Raw genomic sequence first — 27,296 nt, forward strand, 5'->3', positions numbered from 1 at the left:
TTTCATTCTTTATTAGATATTTGTATTTTATACAATCAGTTTAATAATTTATTTTCCCCATCCATTGTTCAAACTCTAATTTTTTCCTCAGTAATTTATCTGAGCTCTTTCTGCATAGGGATATTAGTTTTTCTTCCTATTTTTTTTTTTTTTGACAGACATCCTTTTCTCCAATTCTTCTTGCCCTTTCATTTTGTTTGAGGTTTTTGAAATACAGCAGTTTTCGTTCTTACCGCACAGGTTTTCTTTGTGCATTTGTCCATAGGTCAACAGATACTTAATAATTACAATTTAAAGGAACAAATAGATTTTATATTCAAATACTAAAATTTGGAAGCAACACCAATATCCTACAGTAGAGTAATGGTTAAATAAATTACAAACCATCTGTAAAATGGAATTATGAAACTATTATAAATGGTATTTATGAAGGTTTTTTTAATTGAGGTTTAGCTGGTGTACAATATTATATAAGTTTCAGGTATACAGCATAGTGAGTCACAATTTTTAAAGGTTGTACTCTGTTTATGCCTGTGTGCTTGCTAAGTCACTGCAGTCATGTCTGACTCTCTTTCACCCTATGGACTGTAGCCCACCAGTCTCCTCTGTCCATGGGATGTTCCAGGCAAGAATACTGGAGTGGGTTGCCGTGCCCTCCTCCAGGGGATCTTCCCGACCTAAGGATCAAACCTGCCTGCCTATCTGATGTCTTATGCATTAGCAAGCAGGTTCTTTACCACTAGTGACATCTGGGAAACACTTACTTGTTTATAGTAATTAAGAATATTGGTTATAGTCCCTGTGCTGTATAATGTGTCCTTACAGCTTATTTATTTGGCGCATAACAGCTTATGCCTCTTCGTCCCCTACCTCTACTTCTCCTCTCTCCTTTGCCTTTCCTAGCTGGTAACCACTAGTTTGTTTTCTTTATCTGTGTGTCTGTTTCATTTTTTTGTTATATTTACTACTTTGTTGGGTTTCTTAGATTCCACATGTACATGATAGCATACAGGCACTTACCTTTCTGTATCTGACATTGCATTTAATATAATCTCTTCCAAGTCCATGTTGTTGCAGGTGGCAAATTTTCATTCTTTTTTATGGCTTAGTAGTATCCTATTGTACGTGTATGTTTGTGGGGATACACACATACCCCACATCTTTTTTATCCATTCATCTGTTGATGGACAGTTGGGTTGTCTCCATATGTTGTCAGTTGTATATAATGCTGCTGTGAACATTGACGTGCATGTATGTTTTGTTTTTGTTTTATTCGGCTATATGCCCAGGAATAGGAGTGGAATTGCTAGGTAATAGGGTAGTTCTGTTTTTATTTTTCTGAGAAACCTCCATACTGTTTTCTGCACTGACTGTACCAACTTACATTTCCACCAGCAGTGTATGGGGGCTCCCTTTTCTCCATGTCTTCATCAGCATTTGTTATTGGTGATCTTTTTGATGATAGCCATGACATTTGTGAGGTAATAACTCACTGTGGTTTTAATTTGCATTTTTCTGATGACTAGCAATGTTGAGCCTTTTTTCATTGCCTATTGGCCATCGGTATGTCTTCACTGAAAAAGTGTTTATTCAGATCTTCTGGCATTTTTTAATCCAGTTATTTGTGTTTTTGATCTTAAGTTACATAAGCAGTTTATGTATTTTGGATATTAACCCTTTATCAGTTTTCTCTCATTTGGTAGGTGGTGTTTTCATTTTGTTTGACAGTTTTCTTTGCTCTGCAAAAGCTTTTAGGTTTAATTAGTTCCTGTTTATTGGAGAAGGAAATGGCAACCCACTCCAGTGTTCTTGCCTGGAGAATCCCAGGGACGGGGGAGCCTGGTGGGCTGCTGTCTGTGGGGTCGCACAGAGTCGGACATGACTGAAGCGACTTAGCAGCAGCAGCAGCAGGTCCTGTTTATGAAGATTTTTTTTTATGATCAGGAAATTGTGTTAAATGTAAAATCATGATATAAAATTAGGTATACAGTTGGACTCTAAACGTTAGTTGAATAGTCTCAGCTCAATGGGGTATTAACACAAATGGTATGTCTCCCTATTCCTAGCATACACACACCCCCCAATTACTACTTTCAACTATACTACTTTGAATTCCAGATTCCCATCATAACCTTTTGGACAGATTTCGTACCATTCTCATTGCTCTTAGGTTTTTATAATAAACAGTCTAGTTTTAAAACTCCAGTCTCATCTCCAGCCTAAATCTCCTGCAAACCTACATCTCCTCCATGTAGTGGAAATCTTATCTGAACACAACTGAAGTCGGGAGGAGCAGTAGAGACTTGGTGGAGGTATTGGATTGGCCAAAAGATCTTATGGAAAGACCAGACTGAACCCTTTGGCCAACCCAATAGAGTGTCCACCTTCTGCAGTACATTTTTATATTAGCCATTATTACATAGACTGTCTTGAAAAGTGATTCTTAACCTTTTTTTATGATGTGGCACACACGTAGCACATTTCCAAGGGTTCGGTTGGACACTGATAAATCCAGACGAGTCTGCAAGGAAGTGTAGCAGGAATCATTTTTGTTGAGGTAGCAGGTTATTTGCAAAAACATTTTATAAGCAAGTCAATAATAAAATCATTAAATGTCTCAAAATATTGTTTTATAAAGGAAAATATTATTTTATAAAGGAAAATGTATAAATAATCTAATTTTGAAATTTGTTTTTTGAAATTTTTGTAGTAAGTATTGCTCTTTCCCCCACTGCATTCCTCAGGCCCTGGTTGAGTAATTACACCAGTCATAGAATGAGCAGCAGTAAACTCTCTTCAGATCTCAACATTAATAGAACTTGTTAGTAACATTTTTTTTGGTTATCTTGACTTGATAATTGAAACAGTTAAATGGTGTTGTAAACAATAATGTTCTGTACACCTTTTTTGATGACGTGTGGTACAGATTAAGCTACTAGACTGGGGAAGTACACCAGGTCCAAATCATTGTACAGCTTTACAGACTAAGATGAGTTTTGAATTTTCATCTGAAGTATAGTTGCAAGTCATTAGGAGGTAGACAGGGGAATAGCATGATAAAATTTGTATTTTTAAAAGATTACTTTGGATGTTGCTTGGAGATTGATTTAGCAGGGGTCAAGAATGGAAGGTAGATAGTGTGCTGCTGTGGTAATGGGAAGATATTGATGGATTTTTAAAGTATGGCCAGGACTTCCTAATGGATTGGATCAGGTGTATGGAATCAGGATAGGGGAAGAGTCAGAGATAACTTAAGTTATCAGATTGAGTGGCTAGTTGACTGGTTGTACCATTTACCGAGATAGGGAACGCTGAGGAAAAGACAACTCTATTCAGGCTACGCTAGGGAGATAGATGCCAGTTTGACATAGAAGTGGAGAGGTCAAATAGGTAATTTGATAAGCTAAGCTAGGAGCTCAGTGAAAAGGTCGGAGCCAGAGTAAAATTTATTAGAATAAAGTACCCTGACTTAGACATTAGGGTTTTTGCATTTAAAACCATAGAACTAGGTGGGAACAGATTTGGCACAGGAGGAGCCACATTTCAGTAGGAGTAAATCAGAGTGGTATCTTAGAAGACAAAGAGAAAAGCATTTCGCTATGAGGAGGGAGTGACCAACTCAGTTGAGTGCTACAAAGAAATCAAGTAAGGTGATTAAAAAGGATCAGTTGGATTTGACACACAGAAGTCATTAGTGAAATTAATGGATACCATATTTCCTCATTTCTAAAACATTTTTCATATTTTAACACCTCTGAGATAGGGATACATTTACAAAAGATGGTCAGTTCACCATTTAATTGGCAGTTTTTTATTCTGTTGCATAAATAATAGTTCATCTTATAGTTTATGGTATCTTGGATTTGATGAAATTTGACTTAAGTTGAGTGGTTGAGATAGAAATCTGATTAGAATGGATTGAAAAGAGACTGATACATGATTATCCTCATTTCTGTTTTCTCTGAAGATGATTTTGACTTAGATATTGTTTTGTTAACTATTGGTATTAAAGCCTGGTGCTTCAAAACCAGAACCAAATTGCCAAATGAAGTAAAGATGTAACATTATGCTGTATGGGTTTTTTAAACATGAAAAAACAGAACAGTAAAGTAGTCCTTACTCTTAAGAAATAGGAGCCAAAAAGAAAGCATTAAGTGTCCGTAGTAGTTAAAAGATATTCTGTGTATTCATAGTGAAAGTGAAAAGTGAAAGTCGCTCAGTCGTGTCCAACTCTTTGTGACCCCATGGACTATACAGTCCATAGAATTCTCCAGGCCAGAATACTGGAGTGTGGTAGCCTTTCCCTTCTCCAGGGGATCTTCCCAACCTAGGGATCAAACCCAGGTCTCCCACATTGCAGGTGGATTCTTTACCAGCTGAGCCACAAGGGAAGCCCAAGAATACTGGAGTGGGTAGCCTATCCCTTCTGCAGCAGATCTTCCCAACTCAGGAATCAAACTGGGATCTCCTGCATTGCAGGCGGATTCTTTACCAACTGAGCTATGAGGGAATCCCTGTGTATTCATATTTAGTTCTAAATTCTTAGTGTAGATTGAAGAGCTAAGGAGCAGTGGAATAGTATAATAGAGCTTTCACAGAATAATTGGCAAATATAGTTTTGTTCAGCTTATTAAACATCTGTTTCTCTTTAGTCTCACCTTGTTTCTGCCTCAACTCATGCTTTCTCACCTGGAATCCTTTGAACCAGCAGGAGTTTTTCCAGTATGTCTACCTACAACTCCTGGGTTCAGGCAAAAAGTTTATTATGAGACAGCCACATGAAGTTTCGACCATATTTGATTAACTTTTCTTAAACACCCTTTTTCCTTCTATAGATACTCAGCTGTGCCTGATTTTCCAGCCTGTTCTTTCAGCTGTTTGCTTATCCTCGGTCATGTTTCTTCTTGCTATCTTCCACAGAATCTGTTTTAGGGTTTTTTCCCATTTTTTGTTGCTTTTTTTCTATTTTCAGACTCTCTTCATTCTGGGCACTAGTTTTGTTTGCTCAGTTTTATGTCAGTAAATTTCTTGCACATTGCAAATATACAGGTACAAGTACAGTTGTAGATAACCCCTGTGTTTCGTGAGAAGGGAATATAGGATTTTATATTTGGTTTTAGAGGTGCTTTTTATCTTAGGAAAAGGGTGAGATATTATATATCATTCTGAGTTGGGTCCCCCAAGGTATCTTATTTTGTTTCGTGAAATCTGTACTTATTAGAGAAAGTGGTATTTGAATCAAGATATTTCTAATTCTGTAATATTACTCAACTCAGTATTTTTGTTGCTTTCATACCCTCTGATGAAAAAAATGGAGCTTCATACCTGTGTTGAAGCAACATATTGCATTGCTACTAGTTTATCACAAAGATTAAGTGAGACAAACACATAGCCCAGGGATTGAAACTTATTATAGGCATAGAATATTCTGTTGGTTTATGCTGTCGTGTTTGATATCTTTCTCTCTCTTCCTTGTCTCTCCTACTCTCCTTTCCCTACTTTATGTACCTGTCTTGCTCATTTAGCTGTGAGCTCCTTAAGCACACAGATTTTTTTATTTATCTCTGTGTCCCTATTTTCCATGGGTGTGTGATACAATAACCAAGTATTTGAATGATTATCAGTTCAGTTCAGTCACTCAGTCGTGTCCGATTCTGCAACTCCATGAACTGTAGCATACCAGGCCTCCCTGTCCATCACCAACTCCCAGAGTCCACCCAAACCCATGTCCATCGAGTCGGTGATGCCATCAAACCATCTCATCCTCTGTCGTCCCCTTCTCCTGCCCTCAATCTTTCCCAGCATCAGGGTCTTTTCAAATGAGTCAGCTCTTCACATGAGGTGGCCAAAGTATTGGAGTTTCAGCTTCAACATCAGTCCCTCCAGTGAATACCCAGGACTGATCTCCTTTAGGATGGACTGGTTGGATCTCCTTGCAGTCCAAGGGACTCTCAAGAGTCTTCTCCAACACCACAGTTCAAAGGCATGAATTCTTTGGTGCTCAGCTTTCTTTATAGTCCAACTCTCACATCCATACATACCACTGGAAAAACCATAGCCTTGACTAGATGGACCTTTGTTGGCAAAGTAATGTCTCTGCTTTTGAATCTGCTGTCTAGGTTGGTCATAACTTTCCTTCCAAGGAGTAAGCGTCTTAATTTCATGGCTGTAATCACCATCTGCAGTGATTTTGGAGTCCAGAAGAATGAAGTCAGCCACTGTTTCCCCATCTGTTTGCCATGAAGTGATGGGACCGGATACCATGATCTTAGTTTTCTGAATGTTGAGCTTTAAGCCAACTTTTTTCACTCTTCTCTTTCACTTTCATCAACAGGCTCTTTAGTTCTTCTTCACTTTCTGCCATAAGTGTGGTGTCATCTGCTTGTAAGTAAATATTTGAATGACTGAGAGTAGAATATGAAGAGCTGTGTGGAGGGCCAAGAATTAAGTGCTTGAGGCTGTTAATTTGGAGGGAGAAAAGTCTTTGAATGAAGGGCACTGAAAAGAAATGATTGGCAAGAAAGAAAGAACTAGAAAAGCTTAGTGATCAGTCATAAAATCAGCTGTTTTCAATGTGACAGATCCAATAGGATGATGACTAGGAAACATCCATTGTATTTGCTTATTTTTAACAAGAATTCTTTGACAGCGGTTTCAGTAGAGTGGTTGTGGATGGTGGGATGGGGAGCGGAGAGGTTGTGTGAAAGTCAGATCGTAATGGACCAAGGAGCGACTAGGAATTGAGAAAGCAGATATGATACTTATGGACTCCTTTGAAGGACTTCTATTGAGAAGAAGAAGAGACATTAGAAGCTTGCTAAAGGAGAAATCTAGAGTCAAGGGAAAGTGCTTCCGTTCTGTGTGTTTTGTTTTATAGTAATAATTATTGTTTATTTTTTGTGGGCTACATTTCATAGGCCATAGCAAAGAAGCTTGATAAGTTGAAAGTAGATTTTAAAAATGAGAGGATGACAGGCAGGAGGCAGAAAAGAATGAAACAGCATGCTCAGACAGAGAAGTTATTTCTCAGTGAGAGAAGGAACCCTCTCAAACCATGAAACTAGAGAAGAAAGGAAGAAAGAGTGGATGTCTACATAATGTCAAAAGTTCGTTCCAAATCTCTACAGATGTATAGATCTGTGTATGCAGAGACCCAAGTTTGACCTCGAGCTTAAGAAAATAAATCTCAGGAAACTCCTGAAGTCTGCCAAATATGTTGGTTTGTATTTAAGTCAAATTTGTAACCAACTAGTCTTTAATGAGTTTTGTGTGTTTCTAAGAGGAAAACAAAATAGAGAGAGAGATAGGTAATTTCATGGAGTTGCTTGCTGAATGAATCTGAATAGCCTACTCAGGTAAAATCTTTTTTTTCCCCCTAAATTGCTGCTGTTCTTTTTAGATGTACATCTTGGATTGCTCTGATACTTGGCAAGTCAAATGATATGATTTGTAATGAATGTTACTAGTTATCCTATGAAAGGTTGTCCTATCTTAGCAGTATGTAATATTAGTTACACATGTTAAAGTATACCAACATTACTGTTAGAGCACTCTGACTTAATACTAATCCTTGCTCATGTTTTCCTTTCAGTTATTACAAGAACTGTGTACAGTGTTTAATGTAGATTTACCATGCCGTGTGAAGTCTTCCCAGTTGGGAATTATCAGCAATAAACAGACGCATACCAGCGCCATAGTGAAGCCACAGTCTAGCTCCTGTTCCTATATCTGCCAGCACTGCCTCGTTCACCTTGGAGACATTGGTGAGCCCTTGGTGTGAAGGAATTGATAATACATTCATGCTTTTCTTTGGAGTAGTGATAGAAAGATTATTTTCTTTTAAACAAGCATACACGTACAACTTAGATTGTCATGAGAGAAAACTATAAAATGTATTTTAAGAAACTTTGATTTTCTGAATGCTTTGAGGTTGGCAAAGGATCTTGAAGGAAGTAACTTTCATATTCAGATTTTATGCAGATATAGGCAAATAATAAACCAGCAAAAATGTAATCAAAGCTTAATTTTTCAAAGTGATGCCATAATATTTTCTGAAAGACTGTACTCCTTTGGAATTGTGGAGTTTATAAAAATTACTCCTCCTGAAGCTGGGTTGCCTTCTTTTCTTCGTACCAGTGCATTAAAAGTTCATTTTTAATTGTTTGCTTTTGACAGTTCAATTTGTATTTCCATTTTATATATTTTATCTGGGAATGTTATATAATATATATATTCTTGTTCATTCCTTTAAGGTGACCTAAAAAGGGTTGTGAAACAAATTAACTATAGGATTATGTTTTGACTGTCCTCAAATAACAAGGAGTGGATTTACATTCAGAGATTTTTAGATCTCTTGATGTCATTCATTCCAGGAGAGGTCACATCAAAGTAAGCACCAATTTCTACAGGGAGATTCAGCGAGTAATAGTATATCTAGATTGCTTTTGCTTTCGGTGTATTCTTTGCACACACATAAATAATATTTCAATAGGTCTGAGGCTTTTTTCAAAATCACTTTATAAAGCTATTAAAGAAATACATATAAATCAGATCATATTGTATAGTGTTTTTTGTTTTGTTTTGTTTTTAAGTGCCATATAACTCACCCCTTCTTGTGGGCCGGCCCCAGGTCACCAGCATAGTCCGTAGTGGGAGCTGGTGATGGCATGACACTGGAGGACCTGAAAATGGGGCCTAGGTAAGCTTTAAAGTTGGTCACATGCTGAATGTCCCAGGTAGGGAAGGCTGGATGGACACTTCACACGTAATCCTATAGTTAATTTGTTTTAAAATGTTTTGTCTTTAATCACCTCAATTTAATTTTAATGTATTTATTAACTTTAAATCTTTAAACTGTAGCTGTTTTGGAATTACCCTAATGGTTGTTTTTATCTGTGTGTTTGTTTTTAAACTGAGCTTTTTCTTTCCCCACTCTTAGCTCGATACAGAAACCAGACCAGCCAGGCGGAGTCCTACTATAGGCATGCGGCTCAGCTTGTCCCCTCCAATGGTGAGTTGCTTATGACACTTTACTCTCAGTAGAAAAATGGAAAATAGATAGTTCAGGGCTCCTTTAAGAAGCCAAAAGATATTTTCTGTTTTGGTATTGATTATTGTATTTTTCCTTTAACTGTACATTCTGTGTAATTGGAAATAAAAATATTATTACTGTTGTCAGTAAAGCACTCTGAATCGAATATCCTCTAATGTGATCTAAAATTGCTTCAACAACTGGCTTCCCTAATAATAATTTTCTTTTTAATACCATAATTTCCCTCCTAGAAAAATTCTCTTTTACTACAAAAAGATAATGCTTTTGTCTTTTGATGGCTCCCTAAGTGGGCGTTAGGAGTGATTCTTGAATTAAATTACTTTAGGTGTTTGGCGATATGCATTCTTGTTAAGCCACATTGAAAGTCCTTTTCATGCTGTCTGTGGCTACTTTCCCACTACGGTGGCAGAGGTGAGTAGCTGTGATAGAGACTGGCCCACAAAGCAAAAAATACTTACTGTCTAGCACTTTCCAAAGTCTTACTTGAACTTAGAGTGTCCTCCACCCTAATCATAGGACTTTTTAACCTATACGCCATCACCAAAGTGTGCTGCTAGGCCATTTTTAATGAGCTAGTCATGAGATTTACTTTATAAAATGCTCCCCATTGTTAATACAGAGACTTAAAAACTGACCTTCTGCATTCTGTGATAGCAAGACTTCACGCATCTTGGATTACTTTAGAATCTTACCTTCCTCCTCTAGGTCAGCCTTACAATCAGTTGGCTATCTTAGCTTCTTCCAAAGGAGACCATCTGACTACAATTTTCTACTACTGCAGAAGCATTGCTGTGAAGTTCCCTTTCCCAGCTGCCTCTACTAATCTACAAAAAGCACTTTCTAAAGCACTGGAAAGGTAGGGTTGACTTTTCCAAATGGACTCAAATTTGGGCATACAAGAAATAATGGCCAGTTGCTCATGCTTCCTGTCTCTCCTATTTGCCTAAAATCTAAACATATGTATTACAACAGTTTTGCATGAATTTCAACTGGTCAGTCTCTGAGTTGTTCCCAGTGGAGTAGTACAGGCTGCTGAGTACTAACTCATCTGAGCATGTTACAGTTGAAAAGTCCCTGAGAGCACAATCTGCTCCCTGAGTCACAGGTGCTCAAATAATGTGTTTTTGCAAATCAAAGTCTCCTGTGAGACATTTTAGCCATTTTGCTGCTTAAGATTCATGAAAGTTTTTCTTTCATTTCAGCCGGGATGAGGTGAAAACCAAATGGGGTGTTTCTGACTTCATCAAGGCCTTTATTAAATTCCATGGTCATGTGTACCTGAGTAAGAGCTTGGAAAAGTTGAGCCCTCTTCGAGAGAAGTTGGAAGAACAGTTTAAGGTTAGATTTTTTTAAACAGAATTTTTTCTGGTCTAAATGACGAAGCATATGATTTTAGAGGAGACTCACTCCCAGTTTTATGTCATTACTTAATTATGAAACGTTGATAAAACCGAAATTTAAAGCATGTGAAATTCTGGCAAACCACATTCCTTCAGTTTAAACTGAGGTGCTGTCTATATAAAGAAACACAGCAGACATGTTTTCACTAAGTAGCTGCCGTTTGGCAGAAAATATCATAGTGGGAAAAGACAAATTTTCCTCCTTCCCTCTCAGATCAAGCACCTTTCCTTTCTCAGTTTTGGAAGTCCAGCATTTGATGTTTTCTGTATTTAGATGTGATTTGGTTGCCTACTTTATTGATAGTAATTCCATTCTGCAAACTGAGCTCATTGTTCTTACTGTGCTTTGATCCCTCAGGATTTGTGATTAACTGAAGGAAAGTAATGAGAATTTCATTCAGCAGGCATATATTTCACTCATTTGTACAAGGAGATAAAATTAAGGAACCTTTTTTCTAGTTATATGTATGAAAATAATTTTTATTAGTATATTAACTTTGTTTAAATGATGTAGTAAAATATGTATAATATTGGAGGAGTTAAAATTAACTTATTTTTAGTTCATTTATTCAACAAACATTTGATTAGTATGTATCAATCACTGTTTTAGTCACTGAAATCAACAGTGAACAAGACAGTCTCAAATAACATATTTCTAGGTTACTTTTGAATGTCTATGCACTTGGGGAATTGTCTGTAACTGGGAAATTGTCTATGAAGTATTATACAGGTTTCACATTCCAGAGATTGTAGAACTAGTTAAGAGACAGTAAATTAGCCAGATATAATCAGAAAAGGTTTTTATAGATGATCATTTTTTAGTTGATACTTTTTATGTGTAAGAGATTATACCAAGTAACTATAATAGAAATAGCTTGTTTTTAAAATAAGCTTCTAGAGTCCCCTGCTGTTCTCTGCTTCTGTTAGTGACCTATTTAAACTTAGCTCATGATTTATGGGGTTGGGTACATGAAAGAACCAACTTTTTAAAGCCCTAGGCTGTTCACCCTAGAAAAAATGAGTCTAAATATTATTCATTGTAAGTTTTCAGATACATGAAGGATTATTTTAAAAGAACACATCTTTGTCTTCCTGAGGTCAGAAATAAAATCTTAAAATTTAAATAGAGACCTGTAGGGGGTTACTAAGAGGTCTCTCTTTTGAGAGCTTAAAAGTCAAATTGATAGCCATTTTTCTTGAATGGTTTAGGTGCAGTCTCATTGAATAGCAGGGAGTTGGACCAAATGATCTTTTGAGATTGCTTCCAGCTCTGGTTCTATTCAAGATATACTCCCTAAATGGGGAGGGAGGGGGGACCTACCTTCATAAGATCTTCTCTAAGTCATTCTCGTATAGAATCTAGTCAATTTTGTATTTGGTTCAACCTTAGACACTAATATTGTCTGCAGATATTTATTTTTGCATGTGAAGTTCTGGTGGGTGTATATGGGCAATTGCTAAAATAACATTTTAAAGTATTATTCCAACACTCTAAAGTTAAACATAGTATGAGGCAGATCTATTTTAAACCTTAGCCAGTATTGAAATGTCAGAAGAACATTGTTGGAGTGAAATTTTAGCATAGTTGAGTAAGTGTTTCTAAAGCTTTTACAGATAATTAGTATTATCCACATGTAAACCTCAGTGTATCTGTCTTACCAGCAAGTCTTTATCTACTAAGCAGAAACATGTACCAACTTGAGGTCCTTAAGTCCTCATTGGAGGACTTAAGATCTGGGTTTAGGAATTGAGATACAATGCTTTTATATCTGTTAAATGTGTGCTGTTTCCTAACACTGTTTAGTTCAGTATAATCCTTAACTGCTGTTGAAAGTGTCTTTGAGTAACAAAACGTCAGTCTCGGTTTAATCTGTTACTAAAATGCAATCCACATGTTATGAAATTACAACTTAATAGTTATATATTCCTAAAAGTATGGGTTATTCCTTCACTAAGTGTTTGAGTTCATATTGTATACTCTGCACTTCTCTCACTTCTCTAAGCTCTTAGAGATGTAGGGGAGAACAAGACACAGTCTGTACCTTCATGAACTTTCATTATCATTTGCTAGTCCTTGGCTGCTCTCATATGCTATGTTTCTGTACATAAACTAGAAAAAATTTTTTTAAATTTTGTTGAGTAGAACATTGCCTTCTAAAATAAATGCCACTGGATTTATAGATACAAGGGATACATTACTATAAATTATACTCATAGAAAAGCACACTTCTTGAAAAAAACAGTATTCTCATGCCAGTCTTATGTGTTTGTGTAAAATAGTCAGCTGATCTGTAAAGTTGGATGTAGAGAGTGAAAGAAGAGTTTTATGGGAGCACTTGGAAGAGAAATAGCATTTCAGGACATTCAGAGTAAAGGAGAGAAAAATGGTCGATGCCATTCAAACAGGAGTAAGCACTCTTGATGTATATACTGGCAAGACAGATGGCCCGATGATAGGGAGAACAGAGTTAAAGAGAAAGAGAACTGTGTTTTTTCCAGTGATAATGTGAAAGATCTTGTTAGTAGAATTACGGAGCTTACTCTGGATGTTTCACATTCTTTATGTAAAAAATAAAATCTCAGAATAGGCTGGACACCGGCAGCTATAAGTTTCTGGGATGGTAGGGTCTCTTATCACTGCTGGTAGAAGTGTAAGTGACATAATCCGTTTCCCATCATAAGGCTAGTGACAGTGAACCCCACTTTCTCCAAAAGTTTTGCCTGGGGAGGGAGGATATTTGGCTGTGGCTGAAGTGTAAGGTGAAACCAGGATGCCATCTCTAGTAGCTGTCAAGTTTGTTAGGAACTTGTGTTGGAAAACTGTTTTCTATGGGAGTACTCTAAACTACTGCAGATATTGAGGTAGAAGGATGATGAAGTTAAGGCAGCTGAGAGCGTGCAGGTGAAGCTTTCCTCACAGGGATGCTCAGCAGGTCGCTGTGAACACACAGTTCTTAAGTAAAAGAAATGTGGTCGTGAAGGCTGTTGCTTTTCTGATAGAGGAACGTGTCAGTATAATTATTTGTACAAATGCCAGTTCAGTTCAGTTCAGTTCAGTCGCTCAGTCGTGTCTGACTCTTTGCAACCCCATGAACCGCAGCATGCCAGGCCTCCCTGTCCATCACCAGCCCCTGGAGTCCACCGAAATTCATGTCCATTGAGTCGGTGATGCCATCCAGCCATCTCATCCTCTGTCGTCCCCTTCTCCTGCCCTCAATCTTTCCCAACATCAGGGTCTTTTCAAATGAGTCAGCTCTTCACATCAGGTGGCCTATAATACTTGTTAATGACTGCTTTGGTTTGTCATTTACCCTATGTTTCAGATATGCTTTTGCTATATATCTCATTTATAAATAAATTTCTTTAAATGTATCAAGCCTTTGAAAGAGTAAACTTTATGACCAAGTTTGGAAGACGTTTGTTATATGCCAAGAGTTCAAAAACATGTGTTTTGCCTCTTTTTACTTGAAATTTTGATTTTCACTATGTGCACCTATTTTGTCGTCATTGGTCCTGGTTTCATATTTTAGTATGTTTCCATCTATTATAAAACAGCTTCTAATGAATTAAAATGTATAAATTTATTGAGTCCTCTAAAAAGCTTTTCTCAGATCATATTAAAAGATTACATAGTTTCTTGCGGTAAAAAGTATTGTTAAAAAAAAACAAACAGCTCTGTGGTGACTGGGTTAAATCTTTTCAAGGCAGAAAGTCAACATGAGAAACATCAGACTACATCATATTCAATTAAAATACTCATCTATAAATGTTACCCTTGTGGTTTAAATGCAGACTGCCAGTTTAATTCTTGTGCTAAAGACAGCTTCAGTTCTTGATAATATATTCAGTATTCCTATCTTCTTTTACAGAGGCTGCTATTCCAGAAAGCTTTCAACTCTCAGCAGTTAGTTCACGTCACTGTCATTAACCTGTTTCAACTTCATCACCTTCGTGACTTTAGCAACGAAACAGAGCAGCATAGTTATAGCCAAGATGAGCAGCTGTGTTGGACACAGTTGCTGGCCCTCTTTAGTGAGTATTAAACCATTTAACTTCCTGTGCCATCTTTTTTGGGAAGCATGAACTTTGACATTTCCATCATTGCAACAAACCATTAGTAACATGAAAAAGTGTTTATTTTGTCATACTGAATCAAGAGGCCTAAACCCTAAGTTCTTCCCTTTTAGCTGCTGACATCCCCCTTATCAGCTGTATCTGTGACATTTCTAATGTAGAAAAGAAAATGTCTTTTTAGAACGCGGCTGTAAGATATTTAAGTGTTAAGTACCATACAGCCCAAGGCTTGCAGTAATATTTTAATTTGGACTGGTACACAATTTCAAATATCTTATTCTTTGTGCACACGTTTTTTCTTCAAGTCTCTTTTCTTGGCATCCTGTGCAAGTGTCCTCTCCAGAACAAGTCTCAGGAGGAATCCTACAATGCCTATCCCCTACCTGCCGTCAAGGTGTCCATGGACTGGCTGAGACTCAGACCCAGGGTGTTTCAGGAGGCAGTGGTGGATGAAAGACAGTAGTAAGTATCTCGGAATTTCACATTAGCTGTGTGCTTTGTTTGTTTGATATCCATAGATATGTAGAAACTGCCGTCTAACACAATATTGGAACAGTGGAGGACTTGTATTTTCCACCTACTCTCTAGAAATTGAACTGAAGACTTCTTTGTATGCTTTTCACTTACTTGTTTGAATTCTTCATGGGGGGCACAATCTTAAGGATTTCAGACTTGCTGTGTGTTCCTGCATTCCTGGTTGCCATCCTGGGGAAAAGGCATTTTTCACATTGCAAAATGAAATAGTTTGTTTGTTTCTTATTCATTACAGTACACCCCAATTTTCTGTTTAGGAATTGAAGGGAAGAGATTTTTTACTTCTTCCATTCTTTTTTTTAGCTAAGCTGTTTGATGTTGACTTTCAGTAACACCGAGTTTGAGTTATATTTGTTCTAAGCATAGAGGATTGGATATTATTTGGGCTTTCATGATTTTCTGTGTAATCTCTACTCAGAATATTCCTGACAGTTCTTAGGAATTATTCATTAGACAGTGACAAATGAAAGCTTTCAGTTTACCTTTGGCCATAGGAATAAATGGGCTTCCCTGGTGGCTCATCAGTAAAGAATTCATCTGACAATTCAGGAGCCACAGTTTCAATCCCTGGTCAGAAAGATCCCCTAGAGAAGGAAATGACAACCCACTCCAGTATTCTTGCCTGGAAAAACCCCATTGTCAGAGGAGCCTGGCAGGTTATAGTCCATGGGTTCACTAAAGAGTCAGACATGACTTAGCCCCTAAACAACAATAGAATAAATACTTCCAGTAAGGCTTTGCAGTGAGTGAGAAGCTTCTCTCCTGCATACTTTGATGATGGATATTGGGAGAGTCTCTGAAATTTCTAATTTGTGGCTCAGCATCTGCATATTGACCAAAGTCACAACCTGAAAAATGTCCTAGCCACATTCAGGACCCCATGATCCCTCGTACTTTGTGCTTGTCTTACCTCTTCTCCCGTCAAATCTAACTTTAAGCGCCTTCATTTTTGATATTGTCATGAATGGAGTTTAGCAACATAAGCACAGCATACTACACTTCTCTTTTTCATGCCAAGGTAGCTATTAGTAAGTTATATTTTAGAGAGTGTTTTCTTGCACAGAGTTTTCATTTCTTAACCAGAAGCTGTACCTTTTTCCTTCTCATGTGTACTTTAGAATTTGTGTTTGGTTCACTAAGTTGTATTAGTAATGTTATGGAAAAAGCATTAATATTTTTATTTAGTTTTTTTTTGTTCCTGTACAGTGAGTGAGCTTTTAGGTGCATTCTGTGCGTTCCCATTTCTTTCTTTCTTTTTTTTAATTTTATCTTCTCTGTGCCACGTAAGTTGCAGGATCTTAGTTCCCCCACCAGTGATTGAAGCTGGGTCGCAGCAGCAACAGCCCCAAGTCCTAACCACTAGGCTGCCAGGGAGCTCCCTGTGCATTCTTACCGTTGCAAAGGATATTCAACCAGAAGAAACAGCTTTATTTTCAAACTTCTTTCCTTTTTTCTTCCATATGATTTACTCTTCTCCCTTCCTTTTGTCAGATTTATTGGGATCTTTAGAATTATATCCTTGCAGGTATTTTATTTTATCTTAAAGTATGTTGTTACTCATTTTCAGCTAGTTTGGGGTATTTCTCTAAGACTGAAGATTTTCCTAATGTGTCTGATACATCAAGGTGTAATAATCCTCATATCTTTTAAATGAGGGAAAAAACAATTTTCTGAACTTCAAGTAACCTTCAGTTTCTTGCTTTTGACCGTTAAAATTTCTAGAACTTGTTTTCTTCTATACTTTTTTGAGAACATGTTCTCTTAAACAGATAAGTACATGAAATAGTGATGTATTTTTTTTTCTTTGTAGAAAGCAGAGTTAGACTTAAGTAACCCACAGTGGGGTAAAGCAGTATATCGTTAAGTCATTTCTTATACTCTTTTTTTTGTCTGTTTCTCGAGATCTCTTATTTGTTGCGTAGAGACATTGTTCTAGTCTAGCATTCTTCCTTTTCAACTGTCTCTTAATTCATTATATCCTCAAAAGCTTGTAGCAGAGATTCATTCTTCAATGTTGTTTCTTTATATATTTTCCCTATATTATTCATTTATATATATTTTAAAGTAGCATATTCCTATATTTTAAAGTGTACAGCTGTCAGCGTCCAGGTTTTTTCTCTGATGTGATGATGTGCATCCAATCTCTCTATCCTGGGCAACTCACCCTGGGCTTTAAAAATTTTTTTAAAGCCACACTTTTTTACCAACATTTGTGGTTACATATTTCTAGAAAATCTTAATATTATCTTAAGTAGATTGTAATTATTTTTAATATTTTAACTAAGTATTAATATGTTTTTAATATTTTGCAAACTTTGGCAAAGGTTTGGTGTTAGGAGACAGAGGGTAAGGACATTGTAACAATGTGTGAATTTTTTTATATCATAAAGAAAAAGGCATATTCATCACTTTCAGTGTGATTTGACTATGATATAACCACATCCCATGTCACAGATTAAGAACTAGTAATGGATTCCATAACTGATAATGTATGTGAAAAATATAAAAACATAATGTGCTGTTTCTCTGGTCAAAGGTTTCTCAGTAAATATCCATTTTCAATGAATAAAACTGACAAGCCTGTTTTTCTGATTGTTAAATTAGGAACCTGGGGACCGATCTGCAGTAGTAGGTCTCTGTTACGGAAGTTTGGCCCTTCTGGTGTATCTTATCTAGACACATTTGTACTTACATTTTAGGAAATCATACAGCATTTAAAATGCTAAACCAAGAGAAAAATACATAGCCTAGGTCCTGTTGGTAACATTTTTATGGCTTATTAGCGTTCTGGTTTCTCATGCAAAAATAAAGTCTGAACTATCTGTTTAATTTACAGCATTTGGCCGTGGCTAATTTCTCTTCTGAACAGTTTCCATCCCCATGAAGAAGATCTTTCAAGTACTAATGGTAAGGGCTCCCTCAACCTTGTGTTGCTGACATTGTTCTCCATCACTAACAGTGGGCTTAGTGAAAGTGAAAGTCGCTCAGTGTGTCTGACTGTTTGCGACCCTGTGGACTATGCAGTCCATGGAATTCTCCAGGCCAGAGTATTGGAGTGGGTAGCCTTTCCCCTTCTCCAGGGAATCTTTCCAACCCAGAGATTGAACCTAGGTCTCCCACATTGCAGGCGGATTCTTTACCAGCTAAGCCACAAAGGAAGTAAATAGTGGGCTTAAGGCCAGAGAAAAACAAGGTTTTGTTCTTAAGTGTTTAACTTTAAATTCAGTATCTCAGAGGAGACTTTGTGCTTTGCATTGGTTAAATGGGTGGAAATAGAGGTAATAATTCTCTTGTAGTTCTCTCAGCTTATTCTCCTGTTCTGCTTCATTTAAATAGGAGTCCAGAGAGTAGTGTTTTCAGATTCTTTCCATCTTCCCTTCTTCCTCATTCTTACTAGTTACTTTTTTGGGAACTAATGTGAACAACAGTACTCTGTCAAAATAATACTTGCTTATCAGGACATTTGGGACATATATATAACACAAGTCCCCCTTAGTTCTCTCATACAGAAATACTCTCTGTACTATTCATGATACTCTATTTTCTTTGAGGCTTTTACTTCTTTGTACATACACATATCTGCATGTGATTGATATCACATCGTTAAAGTTATGTGATATAGTTACAACTTGGACTTCCCTATAGCTCAGAGGTTTAAGAATCTGCCTGTAATACAGGAGACCCAGGTTTGAACCCTGGGTCTGGAAGATCCCCTGGAGAAGGAAATGGCAATCCACCACAATATTCTTGCCTGGAGAATTCCATGGACAGAGGAGCCTGGCGGGAAATTTAACAAGATACTGTTAGAATTTTTCTTTGTCATTTAAACATTTTGGAACATGATTTTTTAAAGGCTGCTTAATATTCCATCCTATGGCTATGCCATAATTTATTTAATCATTATCCATTTGCTTAAAACTTTGCCCCATTATAAATAGCACTGCACTGAACAAACTGTAGTTGATTGACTCCTTTCTGATTATTTTTCTTCCATTAGATCAGTGCCCCTCAAGCATCATATTTGCAAATGAATCACTGGGGATCTTGTTAAAATGCAGTTTATGATTCCGTAGGTTTGGGATAATGCCCAAGATTCTGTATTTCTTACAAGCTCCTGGGTGATGTAGTGTTGATATTCAGTGCTTTGAGTTAACAAGGAGATAATCTAAACATTGTGATTAATGGATCACGCTGTGAATTTTTAAGGCTGCTGGGGGAAAAAATAGTCCATCGCAGACATCCTCCTCAGCCTTGAGTCGTAGGTGAGTATGAGGGCAATGTCACGGGCTCAGAGGCCACAGGTAGGGGCTTGACAGGTAAGTTATTTTATCACAGTAACTATAAAGAGGAACAGAGAACCATGAGCATTAATCTTTCTTTCTGTCTAGAAAATATTCTTTTAATATAGGAACCAATATCCTGCTGAACAATAATATTTTAATTTAAATGTTTACAAGTCTTGATTTCTGCCCTTCTCTAGCAACACCACTTCCAGAGGAGTTTGAGTTACAAGGATTCTTGGCTTTGAGACCTTCTTTCAGGTAGGTGGCCTTTGTCACTGTCTACCTAGAGTATAAAAAAGCTTCCTAATGTACTTCTCTACTTAAAAGCTCTCTCCTTACTTAGTCCATTTTTACTCTGCTTCTGCAATTATAAAGTATAGATTTGATGATGTCCCATTACTAGTACAGAAAACTTCAATTTATGCATCCCCAGTTGTTAAAATATCTTTTTTATCTCGATGTCCAAAAGCTTAGTTTTTCAGCCATATTTCCTGCAACTTTCACCCCCTTCCCCCTCCAGTAGTTACACATGTTATACATAAACTGTGACCTGTACTTGAATAACTCTGTATTTTTATTCCTCCAAAACTTTGTTCATGCTGTGCCTGAAACGTTCACATTCCTTTTTCATCCTTCCCTTACTAATCTGTAAGCTCTTAACCATACCTGTCCAGGGTCCAGGTCAAGTATCTCTTATTTTGTGAACCTTTTCAAAGCTCATCAGAAGACAGTAATGTTTCTTTTATAATGCTTCTCTTATTCTTTGCTTAGCTTTTATCTCTTCGGATTAAATCATAATTATTTGTTCCTTAAGGTCAGGAGACTATTTATCTTTGTATCCTCAGTTTCTGGCCTACTGCCTGGAAGTTCTTAGATGCTGCTGCTTTTTTTTTTTTTAAGATAGCTTAAAGAGAAATTTGAAAAACCCTTATTTTTTAGGTTGACTTACTTTTCTAATGTCAATGAGTTTTTTGCTCTGTACACTTTATGGTATGTGTTAATCTTTTTCTGATTTAGGTTGGACCACCTTGAAGTGAATAGATAATACTATCTATTAGAATAGCTATCTCAGAGACTCTAGCATTGCCATGGTTGTTTGAAGTGAGTTACTTACAATGTGAGCTTACTGTTAAATAAAAACTTTATTCTTCTTTTTAAAAAAGTCATTCCTAATAAAACTTTGTGATTTATTTCAACTCCTCCATGAGAAAGTGAAATATAAATAAAAATATCACATTAATATTGCTTTGTTTCGTGGTATTTACAGTCTTTAAGAGTATAAATAAGTTCAAGCAAATGCAGCTAATTCCAACAAATAGCTAACCTGTATGGGAAAATCTGAAGCCATTGCAGTTCATTAGGTTTAATTTTCTATAATTTGCTTATGTCAATTTTAGGAACTTGGATTTTTCCAAAGGTCATCAGGGTATTACAGGCGACAAAGAGGGTCAGCAACGACAAATACGACAGCAGCGTTTGATCTCTATAGGCAAATGGATTGCAGATAATCAGCCAAGGTATTCCTCATCAGATACATACACATACCCCATATGAGTTTTACACTTGGGTATAAAGCTATTGATTATAAACTCTTAAATCAAAAGGTTGGGAACACAGCATCAGATTATGACCCTAGTGATCTTTAGAATTTCTTTAATCTCTGTCCTCTCATTACACTGCCTCTTTTAGAGGAATTGGCCTTGTCTCCCTTATTTATTATGAGATGCTTCTCCAATTTATAAACGTCTGTATAAATCTTAACTAAATTGTATGTTCACAGTTATGGTGATTTGTGTTGATAAGGGCATGCATGGTGGTCAGTTTCAGTCAAGACAGACCAGGATGACGCTTGTGGCATCTCTGAGCTTCAGTTTTCACACCTAGAAAACAGGAACTTCAAGGGCCTAGTCTACTGTCTTGTGCTGAAACATGCTGAGCAAATGTAACTATACTTACTAGAAAAACGTTAAAAGGGCCTCGGCGTGTGTTGTGGTGATGTGTGGTGGCATAATGAGAATGTGAGTTTCTGTAGAAACTGTTTATGTTCCCCAAATCCACACTATTGCATCCTGCTGTTTCCCACATTTTAAGGCTGTGGGACCCGTACAAAGTTCAGCTGTTACTGGTTTTTAGATTTATGTTTTTCATATATGGATTTATTTTTACTTTTTTTAGGCTGATTCAGTGTGAAAATGAGGTAGGGAAATTGTTGTTTATCACAGAAATCCCAGAGTTAATACTGGAAGACCCCAGTGAAGCCAAAGAGAACCTCATTCTGCAAGACACAACCATCATAGAGTCCCTGGCAGCTGACGGGAACCCAGGACTGAAATCAGTGCTGTCTACGGGCCGGAATCTAAGCAACAGCTGTGACACAGGAGAGAAACCAGTGGTCACCTTCAAAGAGAACATTAAGCCACGAGAAGCGAACAGAGACCAAGGAAGAAGTTTTCCTCCCAAAGAGGTGAGAAGGACGGTAGCAAAGGAGTAGCTGTGACTAAGAATGACGGAAAGGACGACGAGAGGGAAACAGAGACCAGGAGAGGCACCCTAGAGACGACGAGAGGGAAACAGAGACCAGGAGAGGCACCCTAGAAAAGGCGCAGGAAACAGGAAGGCAGAGTGCGGCACTGCAGGTGAGCTGTGCTTGAGCTAGAAAGCAGGTAGAGGAGGCTCCCAAAAGGCGAGAGTTCCGTTCCGTTCCTAAACCCTTGCGAAGTGGCTGTTCCGGAAGCTTCAGTGCATAAGAAGGCTGCACAGCAAGGTAATAGGAAGAACTGTGGTAGATCGATACTCTTGTCAGTTCACAGAAATTGTAATGTGAATGAAAAACTCCTAACCTGATTGGACATCTTTGTCAGTTCTCTCCAGTTTAAGTGGTAGGAAATGAGACCAGTTGCGGAGCTCTCAATTTCACAAATAATTACATTTTCTTCGGGAGCTATAACTGCCATTTTTTAAAAATTTGAGATATTTATAGATCCCACATAGCTCAGTATGTTAAGGCTTACACAGTGGTGTTTCGTCCCCCCCCGCCCCCCCCAGATTCACTCTACAAAATGAAATACATTTTTGGAAAAAGATTTTCCTTGACATTTCTATCTGCCCCAGCCAGTAGCATTGTATAACCTTAGTGTTACCCTGACTCATGGGGATTTGTAAAGCAAGAATCCAAGTCTCCTGCTGGGGAAAGATAAACACTACTCAGTTATTTGTGACTTGTGTTTATATATATATATGTGTGTGTGTATGTATCTTTCCAAAGAGATACAGATGATTTCATATAAACAGAAAAAGGTCTTTACTCTGTGCTGGTCTTATTAATACCACCAATGTTTGTAGCCATTTGATTCATTAACACATTTTGGCAAATGTATTTATTTACAGTAGGCATGAGGAATCTTACATTTTTGAAAGCTGCCTTCAGATAAAATATATCTACAGTGTATTTTCCTTACAAGCTTTTTTTTGGGAAAGGACATAATAGTTCCATTTTAATATTAATAGTAGGGGGAGAAACAGAGAAAAACATGGTAGAAATTGAGGAAAGGCACAGAGACAGTGAGAGGTGTTGGGGAAAGGCAAGGGACAAATGCCAAAAGAACTATAAAGCCAGAAATCAGTGTTTTAGGGGAAAAGAGTTCAGCTGTTTCCTGCCTGCTCTGCCTTCATTCTCTGAAGCTGCCTCCCAGAAAGGTCCAGGAAAATGAAATCTCTTCCAGTCTCACATCTCTTTGAAATCTGAGTATCTGTGATTAAAGAAAGCCTGACAATAATCAGTGTATCACCACCCTCTGTACCTCATCCTAAGTTTTCTATTAAATGCTGCCGGTTTTCCTCATTTTACTCATCTTTATATTGCTTGAGCAGTGCATATGGCATCTGCTTCTCTAGTGCTGCGTGTAGGATCTCAGGCCTGATTTTTTGCTACTGAAAGTATCCTCATTTATTCTGGGGGTGGTAGCGTTGCAGGGTGGAGGGTGGGTGCTTGACTGATACCTTTAAAGCCTCCCGGATGAAGTTACACTGAGGGCCAAAGTGTCTCATCTGTGAGCTAGCGCTCATTATCAATCCATGTATGTTCTTAATGAGTTAGAGAATACATGGCCCTGGGGCTGACAGCATTGGCTTAAGAAAATAGGCAACTGCTTCACCCTTTTGGCATTGGGTGTCTCATTTATAAAAGGAATGAGTTCTCAGTCCTCTTCCATATTTCGTACTTCTGTGATTTTGTGAAAGCAAAATAACTATACGAGTAAAACTAAGCCCTCACAGCTTTTTGAGGTATTTAAGTAATTTGATTTTCCCATTTTTAATTTAGGTGAAGTGAATAAGCATGTCAGTTCAGTTCAGTTCAGTTCACTCGCTCAGTCGTGTCCGACTCTTTGCAAACCCATGAATCGCAGCACACCAGGCCTCTCTATCCATCACCGACTCCCGGAGTTCACTCAGACTCACATGCATCGAGTCCATGATGCCATCCAGCCATGTCATCCTCTGTCGTCCCCTTCTCCTCCTGCCCCCAATCCCTCCCAGCATCAGAGTCTTTTCCAATGAGTCAACTCTTTGCATGAGGTGGCCAAAGTACTGGAGTTTAAGCTTTAGCATCATTCCTTCCAAAGAAATCCTAGGGCTGATCTCCTTCAGAATGGACTGGTTGGATCTCCTTGCAGTCCAAGGAACTCTCAAGAGTCTTCTCCAACACCACAGTTCAAAAGCATCAATTGTTCGGTGCTCAGCCTTCTTCACAGTCCAACTCTCACATCCATACATGACCACAGGAAAAACCATAGCCTTGACTAGACGGACCTTAGTTGGCAAAGTAACGTCTCTGCTTTTGAATATGCTGTCTAGGTTGGTCATAACTTTTCTTCCAAGGAGTAAGCATCTTTTAATTTCTTGGCTGCAGTCACCATCTGCAATGATTTTGGAGCCCAAAAACAAAGTCTGACACTGTTTCCACTGTTTCCCCATCTATTTCCCATGAAGTGACGGGACCAGATGCCATGATCTTCGTTTTCTGAATGTTGAGCTTTAAGCCAACTTTTTCACTCTCCTCATTTACTTTCATCAAGAGGCTTTTTAGCTCCTCTTCACTTTCTGCCATAAGGGTGGTGTCATCTGCATATCTGAGGTTATTGATATTTCTCCCAGCAATCTTGATTCCAGCTTGTGTTTCTTCCAGTCCAGCGTGTCTAGTGATGTACTCTGCATAGAAGTTAAATAAGCAGGGTGACAACATACAGCCTTGATGCACTCCTTTTCCTATTTGGAACCAGTCTGTTGTTCCATGTCCAGTTCTAACTGTTGCTTCTTGACCTGCATACAGATTTCTCAAGAGGCAGGTGAGATGGTCTGGTATTCCCATCTCTCTAAGAATTTTCCACAGTTTATTGTGATTCACACAGTCAAAGGCTTTGGCATAGTCAATAAAGCAGAAATACATGTTTTTCTGGAACTCTCTTGCTTTTTCCATGATCCAGCAGATGTTGGCAATTTTCTCTGGTTCCTCTGCCTTTTCTAAAACCAGCTTGAACATCAGGAAGTTCACGGTTCACATATTGTTAAAGCTTGGCTTGGAGAATTTTGAGCATTACTTTACTAGCATGTGAGATGAGTGCAATTGTGTGGTAGTTTGAGCATTCTTTGGCATTGCCTTTCTTTGGGATTGGAATGAAAACTGACCCTTTCCAGTCCTGTGGCCACTGCTGAGTTTTCCAAATTTGCTGGCATATTGAGTGCAGCACTTTCACAGCATCATGTTTCAGGATCTGAAATAGCTCCACTGGAATTTCATCACCTCCACTAGCTTTGTTCATAGTGATGCTTTCTAAGGCCCACTTGACTTCACATTCCAGGATGTCTGGCTCTAGATGAGTGATCACACCATCGTGATTATCTGGGTCATGAAGATCCTTTTTGTACAGTTCTTCCGTGTATTCTTGCCACCTCTTCTTAATATCTTCTGCTTCTGTTAGGTCCAGACCATTTCTGTCCTTTATCGAGCCCATCTTTGCATGAAATGTTCCCTTGGTATCTCTAATTTTCTTGAAGAGATCTCTAGTCTTCCCCATTCTGTTGTTTTCCTCTATTTCTTTGCATTGATCGCTGAAGAAGACTTTCTTATCTCTTCTTGCTATTCTTTGGAACTCTGCAATTCAGATGCTTATATCTTCCCTTTTCTCCTTTGCTTTTCGCTTCTCTTCTTTTCACAGCTATTTGTAAGGCATCCTCAGACAGCCATTTTGCTTTTTTGCATTTCTTTTCCATGGGGATGGTCTTGATCCCTGTCTCCTGTACAGTGTCACGAACCTCATTCCATAGTTCATCAGGCACTCTATCTATCAGATCTAGGCCCTTAAATCTATTTCTCACTTCCACTGTATAATCATAAGGGATTTGATTGAGGTCATACCTGAATGGTCTAGCGGTTTTCCCTACTTTCTTCAATTTAAGTCTGAATTTGGTAATAAGGAGTTCATGATCTGAGCCACAGTCAGCTCCTGGTCTTGTTTTTGCTGACTGTATAGAGCTTCTCCATCTTTGGCTGCATAGAATATAATCAATCTGATTTCGGTGTTGACCATCTGGTGATGTCCATGTGTAGAGTCTTCTCTTGTGGTGTTGGAAGAGGGTGTTTGCTATGACCAGTGCATTTTCTTGGCAAAACTCTTATTAGTCCTTGCTCTGCTTCATTCCATATTCCAAGGCCAAATTTGCCTGTTACTCCAGGTGTTTCTTGACTTCCTACTTTTGCATTCCAGTCCCCTATAATGAAAAGGACATCTTTTTTGGGTATTAGTTCTACAAGGTCTTGTAGGTCTTCATAGAGCTGTTCAACTTCAGCTTCTTCAGCATTACTGGTTGGGGCATAGACTTGGATTACGGTGATATTGGATGGTTTGCCTTGGAAATGAAGAGATCATTCTGTCATTTTTGAGATTGCATCCAGGTACTGCATTTCGGACTCTTTTGCTGACCATGATGGCTAGTCCATTTCTTCTGAGGGATTCCTGCCTGCAAGTAGTAGATATAATGGTCATCTGAGTTAAATTCACCCATTCCAGTCCATTTTAGTTCGTTGATTCCTAGAATGTCGATGTTCACTCTTGCCATCTCTTGTTTGACCACTTCTAATTTGCCTTGATTCATGGACCTCACATTCCAGGTTCCTATGCAGTATTGCTCTTTACAGCATTGGACTTTGTTTCTATCACCAGTCACATCCACAGCTGGCTATTGTTTTTGCTTTGGCTCTATCCCTTCTTTCTTCCTGGAGTTATATCTCCACTGATCTCCAGTAGCATATTGGACACCTACTGACCTGGGGAGTTCCTCATTCAGTATCCTATTATTTTGCCTTTTCATACTGTTCATGGGGTTCTCAAGGCAAGAATACTGAAGTGGTTTGCCATTCCCTTCTCCAGTGAACCAAGCATGTACTTTACTTTTTTTTTAACATAGGGTTTTAAATCCTTTGTTAGAGTAGGTGCTGCTTTCTGTCTCATTTGAGTTTCAGATTATTATAGATAGTCTTGCTTCTGGTTGGTCATAGGTAAAATCTCAGACAGAGTTAAGAAAGACTCCAGTGTCTGAAGCCAGGAAAACACCTGTAACTCAAACCCCAAGTCAAGCAAGTAACTCCCAGTTCATCCCCATTCATCACCCTGGAGCCTTCCCTCCTCTTCCCAGCCGGCCAGGTAAATACATGTTTTGTAATGTCTTCTGCTGAATTCCGTCTGTGTAGGAGTTTCTATTCACCTGTTGAGAAATTCTAGACTCTGAAGGACATTACTAAACCCTTAATATTAGAAGGTATAAGGAAGTTCTCTTTTCCCTAATGTTTCAGTTATTTTTGAGCCATTTACCTGTAGTTTCTGTGCAAGTGCATGCTTGTTATTATGAAGGAATGCCTGTCACTAAACATGGCATCTGAGAAACCTTTAGGACATT

The 27,296-nt window shown here is 38.0% G+C and overlaps 1 protein-coding gene across 2 annotated transcripts in view; it reads left to right on the plus strand.

Moving 5' to 3' along the window:
* Window positions 1-27,296, plus strand: part of SMG7 (SMG7 nonsense mediated mRNA decay factor) — an 83,858-nt gene that overhangs the window by 46,991 nt on the left and 9,571 nt on the right. For both annotated transcript variants that reach the window (XM_052654150.1, XM_052654151.1), the window contains exons 6-16: window positions 7,592-7,763; window positions 8,939-9,010; window positions 9,758-9,908; window positions 10,255-10,390; window positions 14,322-14,484; window positions 14,832-14,988; window positions 17,897-17,967; window positions 19,541-19,601; window positions 20,741-20,860; window positions 21,519-21,807; window positions 26,899-27,043. In XM_052654150.1, the coding sequence (XP_052510110.1) occupies window positions 7,592-7,763; window positions 8,939-9,010; window positions 9,758-9,908; window positions 10,255-10,390; window positions 14,322-14,484; window positions 14,832-14,988; window positions 17,897-17,967; window positions 19,541-19,601; window positions 20,741-20,860; window positions 21,519-21,807; window positions 26,899-27,043 (1,537 nt within the window). The remainder of the gene's footprint in view (window positions 1-7,591; window positions 7,764-8,938; window positions 9,011-9,757; window positions 9,909-10,254; window positions 10,391-14,321; window positions 14,485-14,831; window positions 14,989-17,896; window positions 17,968-19,540; window positions 19,602-20,740; window positions 20,861-21,518; window positions 21,808-26,898; window positions 27,044-27,296) is intronic.

This window comes from Budorcas taxicolor, chromosome 16, assembly GCF_023091745.1.
Source record: "Budorcas taxicolor isolate Tak-1 chromosome 16, Takin1.1, whole genome shotgun sequence".
NCBI classification, from domain to species: Eukaryota; Metazoa; Chordata; class Mammalia; order Artiodactyla; family Bovidae; genus Budorcas; species Budorcas taxicolor.